General features: G+C 37.5%; 1 protein-coding gene across 1 annotated transcript; it reads left to right on the top strand.

Annotated features, from left to right (window-relative positions):
* The first annotated feature begins 7,999 nt into the window (after positions 1-7,999).
* LOC139716716 (carbohydrate sulfotransferase 12-like) lies at positions 8,000-8,845 on the top strand. The gene has a single exon (XM_071628245.1). The coding sequence runs from the start codon at positions 8,000-8,002 to the stop codon at positions 8,843-8,845; it is 846 nt and encodes a 281-aa protein (XP_071484346.1).
* The last annotated feature ends 289 nt before the right edge of the window (positions 8,846-9,134 follow it).

Genomic DNA, 9,134 nt, shown 5'->3' with positions numbered 1-9,134 from the left:
TCAAGAAATCACCAGTGGCGGAATGTGTAGAATATTTCAATATATCCTAATTAAAATCACCAACAATGTAACAAAATTTATTTTCTTTAGCTATGTTAGAGATACAATTTTCGAGCAAGTCGTTAAATGCACTAGAATCAGTGTCCGGGGCCTTGTAAACAACTCCCACGATAATGTTTTTATCGCGTTTCTGTTTCACCTCTATGAATACGGTATCAACGAAATCATTTGAGAAAGACAAATCAGTTCTCTCATCATATTTCAATGCGCTGTCAACATATATGCAGACGTCACCACCTCTCCGGTTTTGTCGCGGTTTGTGAATAAAACAATATATCCAGGTATACTATACAAAGACGGAACAAATGGTTTGAACCAGGTTTCAGTAAACGCGTAGATCGAAAACTTGTGATCTAACGTTGAAATATAATCAGAAATACTTGAAAAATTAGCGGATAAACTTCTGGAATTTAAATGAAATATGGAAAAATATTCATCAGTATTCACATTACAGAAATTCTTATTGAAATCGTCACTGAAATAATGATTACATGGGGTCTCCATATCATCACCTGAAACATGATAATCATTCATTTGCACTGCATCAAACACATAGGAGTTTAGATTCGGGGAAATAGAGTTTCTGTCGCCATGGAAACATGAATACAAAGTGCTCTGAAATTCTTGATCGTCGATGTAATGATTGAAAGGAAGCTCACTCAATATTCAAAAATCACATTTCCAATGGATAGAGTGCAAGTCCAGGTTAATGCCAGAACATTTTACATGACACTGCCTACCACATGAACATACTAGTTTGATTTGATTCCATCGTACACAGGAGAGACAGACACAACACTTCATTACAACATATACAACAATAAATGCTTACATAACACCGTGACCACAAGCGCGCCTGCGGAATTTGAGGCAGGCAGAATTGAAAAGAATAACAGAGAGAACAGTTCAAGAGGAGTTCAAAAGTTCACTTGCCTGGATTCTCAACAGCCTCCTATGTTTACATCGAATAAATTAAAGTTAAATTAGGCCGGAGTAAGGAAACATAGAAATGGTAATATGGGTCGCGTGAGTTACTTCAAAAACCGTTCGCAGTGTTCTTTCCAGTCGGAATGTGATGCTATCGTGAACAGTCTGTTGGTTGTTTTGACTTTGATTTTTCCGTCTTGGGTCCATACCTTGTGATCATGTTGGTTGTATTTCAGCTTAACCTTTCTCAGGAGACTCTGTCGTTCACTTGCCAGATTCTCGTGAATGTAGATGCCAGTCGACCTCAGTTTGGATCTCGAGGCGTAGACTGACGACCTCGGTCCGTAGCCGCAGAACTTGACGATGATCGGGCGATGAAGTGGCCGTCCTTTTCTGTCATTCCTTCCTCGCTCACCTATCCTATGCGATCGGTCGATGTCCTCCGGTTTGATGTCGACGTTCAGCTTCCCCTTCGCGAGATCGCAGATCAGTTGGTCAGTGCGTTCGCCGGTTGTTTCCTTGACTCCGTGAATGACAAGGCAGTTTCGTCTTGAGTATTGCTCAAGTTCCTCGATGCGGGATTCGGCAATGCTGAGATTCTTCTCAAGCTGTTTGATCTGGCTATCTCTCTTTTCAAGCTCTATCATGAAGCAACTGTGTAAGGCTGGGGCAAGAGCGGGGCCCAGGGCAGGTGCTAATCACTCTTCCATCAGCCGCTGGTCAGTGAAAGCTGAGATGATAGCTTCCACAATAGGTTGAATGTCTGGTCTTGCACCAGTGGTCAGCAATGGCGGACCAGAAGAGGACATGCTGTTGGTGCTATCGGTGTTCTTCGTGTTTCCCCCAGTGAGTCGGTCCGGATTAGGGTTAGGGTCCGTAGGGGCGGTTGCTCGGGTCCAAACCATCGTGACAGGATTGAGAAGGTTCCAAAATATACCTCAAAATTCAAGATGGTGGTCCAAAATCAGCTTCAATATATTCCAAGAGGGTTAACGTATATGTCACTAGCCCAATGTCCACAGATTTGACTGGCTTAATGTTGAGTTTCTACAAAAATTTAGCAGATGTTCAGGAGCATGTGCGGGTGCATGTTCACGCTCCGCCAAGACTCGTTTAGATAATTTGAATATGGATATTTGCTTTGGTCTGTTTCAGCAAGTGTTTCCAATACTAAGTTTCTCGTAATTACAGTCGATAATAAACTTTCCTGGACATTTCATATTGATATTGTCTGTAAGAAAATTTCACGTAACATAGGTTTTATTAATAGAGAATTGTCTATTCCTCAACATTCGTTGTTTACATTGTATTCATCTTTGTTATCACTCTATTTGAATTATGGAATTTTAGTATGGGGAAACACCCATTAAATATTATTGGATAGGGTTCTACTACTAAAAAAGAAGGCTCTTTTCATTATTATATATATATGTAACACACTTCCATATTCTCATACAGATCCTTTGTTTTTTGATAATAAGATTCTGAAAATTAAAGATTTGTTTTTATTTCAACTCGGGCAATTTATGTATAGTTACAATAATTCATTCATTTCATTCATTTCATTTATTTCATTTCCAACAACATTTTCATACACAAAATAACACAACATCAATGCAATGTAGTAACAAAGAAAAATACGTGAAGTTGACAATACTACGCATCACAAAAGCAAAGTAAACAATGAAAATTGAATTGAAACTAAAGTTGCAGGAAATGGAGGAGACATGCTAAAAAGCTAAGCTTGTATTTTGCAGTCTCCTCGTGGACAAAAAGACTAAATAACATCAAAAAGCAATTAGCTAGACATAATGTATCGGTGTACAACACAACAGACCTATACATATAAACAAACAAACAAACAAACAGACGGACAAGCAAACACAAGCAACCTCTCTTGTAAAGAGAAAGATAGAGAGAAAAAAACAAAACACAGTAAAGGAAAAAGAGGAAAAGAGGAAATTATTTTGAAAGAAGAAACAGAAAGAGACAAGAGGACAGGGAAAGGCGAGAAAGGAGAAGAGATGAAGGGTCTATACCAGCACACGCGAGGCACATGATGCGGTTGATCACCGAGGTATATGTACATAATGTAGGAAAGGAATAGATAAAAGAAAAGAGTGAATATAACGAATATAAAAGAGAGCTCAGAATTAAGGCTAATTAAAATATAACTCATTCAACTATATAAGAATTTATGTACAACTTCTTCAGTTTAAATGTGAATGTGTTTAAACTTAGAACTTGCTTCATACTATTATCGAGAGTGTTCCAAAATTTGGGGCCAGTAAAAGAAAACATAGATTTAGCAAACATAGTCCTAGTTAATGGCAAATGAAATGAGTTGGATTGCCGGGCAGGATAAAAATGAACAGATCTATTTTTAGTGAACATGGACTCAAACACAAATGGGAGAGAATTATTGGTAAGTTGGTACATGAATTGTCCTAGGTGTAACAAATACAAGTCCTTAACTTTTAAGATGTTGTTTTCATGGAATAACACATCAGTATGACATCTCCACGATTCATTGCAAATAATGCGAAGAGTTTTTTTCTGTAACAAAAGTAGTCTTTCCAAATGAGAAGAATGTGTGTTTCCCCAGGCGAGTATACCATAATTCAAATAAGGTAAAATCAGAGATGAATATAACATTAAAAGAACATTTTTGGGTAAACAAAATTTAACTTTGTTTATAACACTATTATAACATAATAACTGCCACCCGTTTATTTCTAATTCCCTGTTCATGCGTAACCAGACATACCATGGATATCCAGCCAGACAGTCAAATTAATTTCGTTTATCTTTGTTAAGAACCGTGGTTGCTCAACAGAATTTTATAATATGCAGGTCCAAGATTCTGGAACTCCCTTCCTATGGACATTGAATTCTTTTAAAAAGAGATTGAGGATATTTCTTTTGAAGTCTTATAATGCAACCGAATAAATTTAATTCTGTAATGTATTTCGTAAGCTAAGCCATTATCTCCTCTTTTTTCACCGTAGGCTGCGTTCTCTTAAGGCATCGACCATTTTTACTGCGTATAGTATTTTTTTTATTCCATACGTGCCCTCACAGTTACAGTCTGATCCGCTGGAAAGCAGCTCGAACTGTATCACTCTCAAAAACACGTGGCTATTTGTCTCTGTGGGCTTTGCCCCTTGGTGTATGCATTCAAATAATATAGGGATTTTTTTCTCTCTCTCCCTCTCTTCCTCTTCTCCCTATTTTCTGTTCCTTTTTTTACACTTTTACTTTATTTTTTTTTCTATTCCCGACTTTTCCAATTTTCCGCACCCTTTGTAGTTACCCCTCAGAGGTATCCACATGTTACAAGCATAGTCTTTTGAGTGGGTACCTCCACTTTTTTTTTTCACACAGTGTATGTTTCTTTTTGTACTAAACAGGTAGACATGAACATGTTCCTATCCCTGTCTGGCTATGTATATTATCAACGACTCGCATGTCAAATGTATCATATTCTTTCTTGTAGATTCTGTTGAAAAAAAAAATTATAAATTTGAAAAGTGAATAGTTCTTTTGAAGACACCGAGGCCTATCTTTTTTTAACCAGAAACTCGAAATTAGGCAAAGTTAAGTTGTTTTATAATTCGAATCAAATATTAAAAAAAAAAAAGAAGGGAAAATGGGGTAAATGCGAAGAGAGAAGTCGTGTTGTGCTTGGAAGGGACTGTAGAAAGCAGCGCACGACGTCAGGTTGCTTTGTGATGTCATACAAATATCGCTCTGTTCAAAAATGTTGCATTTTACTGAGTGACGGTGCCAAGCAATGCATAATGTCAGAATTGTTTTATGACGTCACAATTGCTTTACAAGAAATTGATACCTTTCACATGCTGACCGTAGCTGGTACGAGCTGCGCGCAAAGTCAAAATTGCTTTGTGGTGTCACTATTTTTTTTTTTAATTTTAGTGCGACGATACGACGCGTTTAGTACGCGATGTCACATTTGCATTGTGACGTAACAATTGTTTGTAAAATTAATACATTTCCCAGAGTAACGGTGCAAAGCTGCACACAATTTCAATATGCTTTGTGACAGCATTTTGCAAATAGTACTCCCCATGGATGTACCTTGTGTATTATCGGAATCTAAGGGTGTCAGACTGGGGGTGCATTCAATATATAATAGCCCTATACTAGAATCTAGAGTTAGAATCTGAGTTTTTCTTGGTTTTTTACAATTATTTTAAAAGTACTCGAATTATCAAACTCTCCGTTTATCGGCAGTTTTATTAGAAGCGATTCATTAACGGCCACCCATTAAAAAATAGAAATAAAAACCAACAAGAGTACTGGTATGCCATGACATTATTCTTTAAAAATTCTTATCATGACGGCAACACTTTTAGTGACTCAGCATGAATAAAAGAAAAAACAAAAAACAAAAACCACTAGATAATGCTCTCGAAAAAGTGAGAATATACTCATTTGGTCTAATTCGTGATTTCAATATCAATGTTTTCTTCTGCTCCAAACTGAATGGAGTGAATCGATATAGGCATGAGCAGGTATGTAAACGTGTGGTAATGGGGGTAGTTGTGGAATAGGAGTCCTTTACTGTGGATATTTAAGCACCTTCAGGCCCAAATGCATACCGTAAAAAGAATCCGAGCGCAAGCCAGGTCTATATGAGGTGTATGTGAGAAGAAGACATATTATTTTATAAGCTATGCTATGGACAATTATGCCGGCTTCAGATAAGAGGAGGTCAAAACGAATGAAAAAAAAAAAACACCTAGCATAGACATGTCCTTGTTTGTCCTAAGATCTTAGCATGGTAAAAAAAAATATATATGTTTTATTGAAATTTTTTTATAAAAGCCATTTTAAACTCTAGGATGAATCCATCCAGCCAATGATTGGGCTAGTTTGTATCAAATTGATCTCAAGAAGAGCTTGGGTTAAGCACCTTACATCTGTTGGTATCTTATTATTCTTCCAAACGTTTTCATCGCGGAATTAAAAGATATATCTGTGTGAACAAGTTACACCTAACTCTTTATTTCTAAGATTAAAAAGGAATATTAATAATGTTTTCCTGTTAGGTTTACCATTCCCATAGCAATCATTCTCTATTATAGGCATCTCGGTATCTTGGTCCAGCATCAATGTAAGATACCCGGGTTGATGGCTATGTGCTTGCACGGTATATACATGTGTGTGTGTGTAGTGTGTCTAGTTGCCTACCTATTAAAACGACGAAACTTTGCATTAGTGTAACTCACAAGCTTCGAACCCTGTCAAAGAAGTTGGGAATATAATTAATTTCTCGTGAATACCACGAATACAGCGTCTGAAACAGTTAAATACGTCGAGATAATATAAATAATATAAATACTCACGGGCGTGTCTGCACTTGACGTTCTTGTACACGTATTTTTTTTTTATTTTTTTTTTTTTGGGGGGGGATACATGAAACTAGCATTGCAGTCGCTTACAAATGTAACATTACCTAAAGCCAAAACACGTACATTATTTTTCTAATGAAGTTCATTTGGCATTTTGAATTTAGTAAATCATATCAATGACGCATAGACAATGCTTCTCAGAAATGTCACACAGTGGCTGTATATGGTTTTTGTTTTATTAAAGTATGTAAAGCGTTTTCAAGGAATGCAATGGGGCCTTTATAGACATATCTCATCATACTTTTGTACACACACACACACACACACACACACAAAATGTCTTCTAGAATAACAGCTAAAACCGCCATTTCCTGTCTGTTCTACGATCCCAAATGTTAGAAGGCAGAATAACTCTTTCAGAAAACTGGAAAAACTCAAGATTGGCAAAGTTAAACCAAAGATGTTATATGAAAGCTTTTCATCAGCTGTCTCCCTCTGTACAACAGTAGTTGTAAGATCCCAACTGCTGAACTATATTTCTAACAAACTTGTCGGGAAAAAAGGAACTAGAGGGATTCGAACCTACAAATACGCTTCCATAGACAGCTAATAAAAATCTTTCACTTCACAATGCAATATTCTACTTTGTTTTGACTTTAGAAGTAGAACGAATGCGAGCAAACAAAAAACAATGACATCGTGATGAATATCGGGAAGAACGAATGATGTTTTTAATGTCCAAAACATGTTTTCTGTGGAAGGCAACATTATGAATCAAGGTTATTCTCTACACAGATAAGACCTCGAGGTTAAGGCAGATCTATGGTGCTCGAACCCTGCACAGAGAGGTCACACATACTCCTGAAAAGGTAATAACTATTAATTTTCGTTCTTTTAGAAAAAAAGTTGTATGAACAGAAAGAGATTAGGCTGGCTGCTATTTATTTGTGTCATCTGAAAGAAATCAAAGTTGGCTACATTAAAAAAAAAAATAATAATAATGGCAACATCGTTCCGCAGTATATTCACAGTTGTCTCTTAGAAAAGTCTCAACAACCATTAAAATATTTTCACGCTGCTATTTCCATTTTTCATGTTTCCCATTCGTGTACGTCATGTGCTAACGACAAACAGAGCGAAAGAGGGAGACTTTATTTCTTTTCCTTTGTTATTTGGCTACAAAGGGAAAAGGACCCCCGACAGAAAGATTAAATGAACAGACTCGTATCTGTACAATACCTATATACACGAATAGCACGCTGCCATATCAGACATGAAAAGAAAACTGCTCTCAAACTTGGGCTAGAAGCCAATAGCCTGTGTTATCCGGTACTACCTCCGTATATTGAAAGCCTTCCTAAACAAATTTTAAAATGACTCTCTTCGAATATGCCTCTGTTAAGGTTTATTTGTTCTTTTTATTATTAAAGTAAATTGCGAGGGTCATCATAACATTCTTGCAGGTTTCATCATTTGCACACCTGCAGTATACTTGTTTCATGAGATGGGGTTTCTACAATGATACATGTACATCTGGTCGATTCAAGGACACTGGTCTACAGCTCCTCCTTCACGATGATAAAAATCCTTTTTGTTTCTATCCTCCAAAATATCTCGTGAAGGAAACCTCACCACCAATGAGTATAAGAGACAGGCAGGTGGCTCGCCAAGAGACATTGCGGCGTGAATGTTTGTGGAACAACATCACTTCCTCCCCGCGTCATGCAGAGGCTTGTGGCCTTTTCAGGGTTCTCCCGAATCAGCGGACACTGCTTCTCCTCGTCCCCAAGTGTGGCGGCACGAACTGGGGCAGACTCCTCCTCAGCGTCAACGGCTTTATACCTGAGGACGCCAAACTGGCCGCGAGGGAATCCAACACACTGTTAAAGAAAAAATTTAAGTACCTGGGAAATGTAAACCAGAGTGCAAGGAAATTCTACGCTGCCAACTTTACGAAGGTTATCTTCGTTCGTAATCCATTCACTCATATCTTGGCTGCATTTCGAGATCGACTAGAGGCCTATCCCCATAGAAATCTTGGCCAACGTCGTCATCATAATAAGAAAATATACATGAAATATGGAAATCACTCTAAAGCGGAAATGCCTGGCCCGTCGGTAAAAAGTGAAATGTATAATGTCACCTTCAAAGAATTCATCGACTACTACCTGGCTAAGAATCATGACATTCACTGGCAGGACGTGTACAAGCTCTGCAACCCTTGCCTTGGTTACGACTACATTGGCAAACTGGAGACGTATACCGAAGATGTCATAGAGGCACTAAAGCTCATGGGTGTGGATTCTAGATTCCACCCATACAAGTCACTTGACGTTTCGAATAGCAGCGATGACACCATCATGAAAACTTACTATAACACGCTTTCTGATGAGCAGTTTGAAAAAGTCAGACAAAGGCTTTCCACCGATATGGCGTACTTTGACTACAAAATACCAGACAACATACGGCGGGATCATGATTGAGGCGGCTATCATATTTGTAATAGTTGCATTGTAATAGTTGCATTGTACTTAATTTGTTTATATGAAATTGTCATATCATATGTTTTGGCCGGAAATGAAATAAAACTGAAATGAAATGAAATCATATTTTGTCTACGCTTATGTAAAGAGCAAAGAGTGTCGAGTGCTTTATTGGAAGCGTTAATTAACGTATCATTTCCATAGTTGCCATCAGATCTTTTTCTTCTTCTAAAAAACAAAACAAAACCAAAAAAAAAAACAACAACTGATGATTTCATACCAACGACCA

The sequence above is a fragment of the Diadema antillarum genome, unplaced genomic scaffold (assembly GCF_040938485.1).
Source record: "Diadema antillarum isolate AM-2024a unplaced genomic scaffold, OU_Dant_1.0 scf00000069, whole genome shotgun sequence".
Taxonomy (NCBI): domain Eukaryota; kingdom Metazoa; phylum Echinodermata; class Echinoidea; order Diadematoida; family Diadematidae; genus Diadema; species Diadema antillarum.
This window is presented reverse-complemented; position numbering and strand designations above follow the sequence as displayed.

Bases quoted from the DNA above. Each gene is read 5' to 3' on its own strand.
- LOC139716716 (XM_071628245.1), top strand. From the start codon at position 8,000: ATGAGTATAAGAGACAGGCAGGTGGCTCGCCAAGAGACATTGCGGCGT.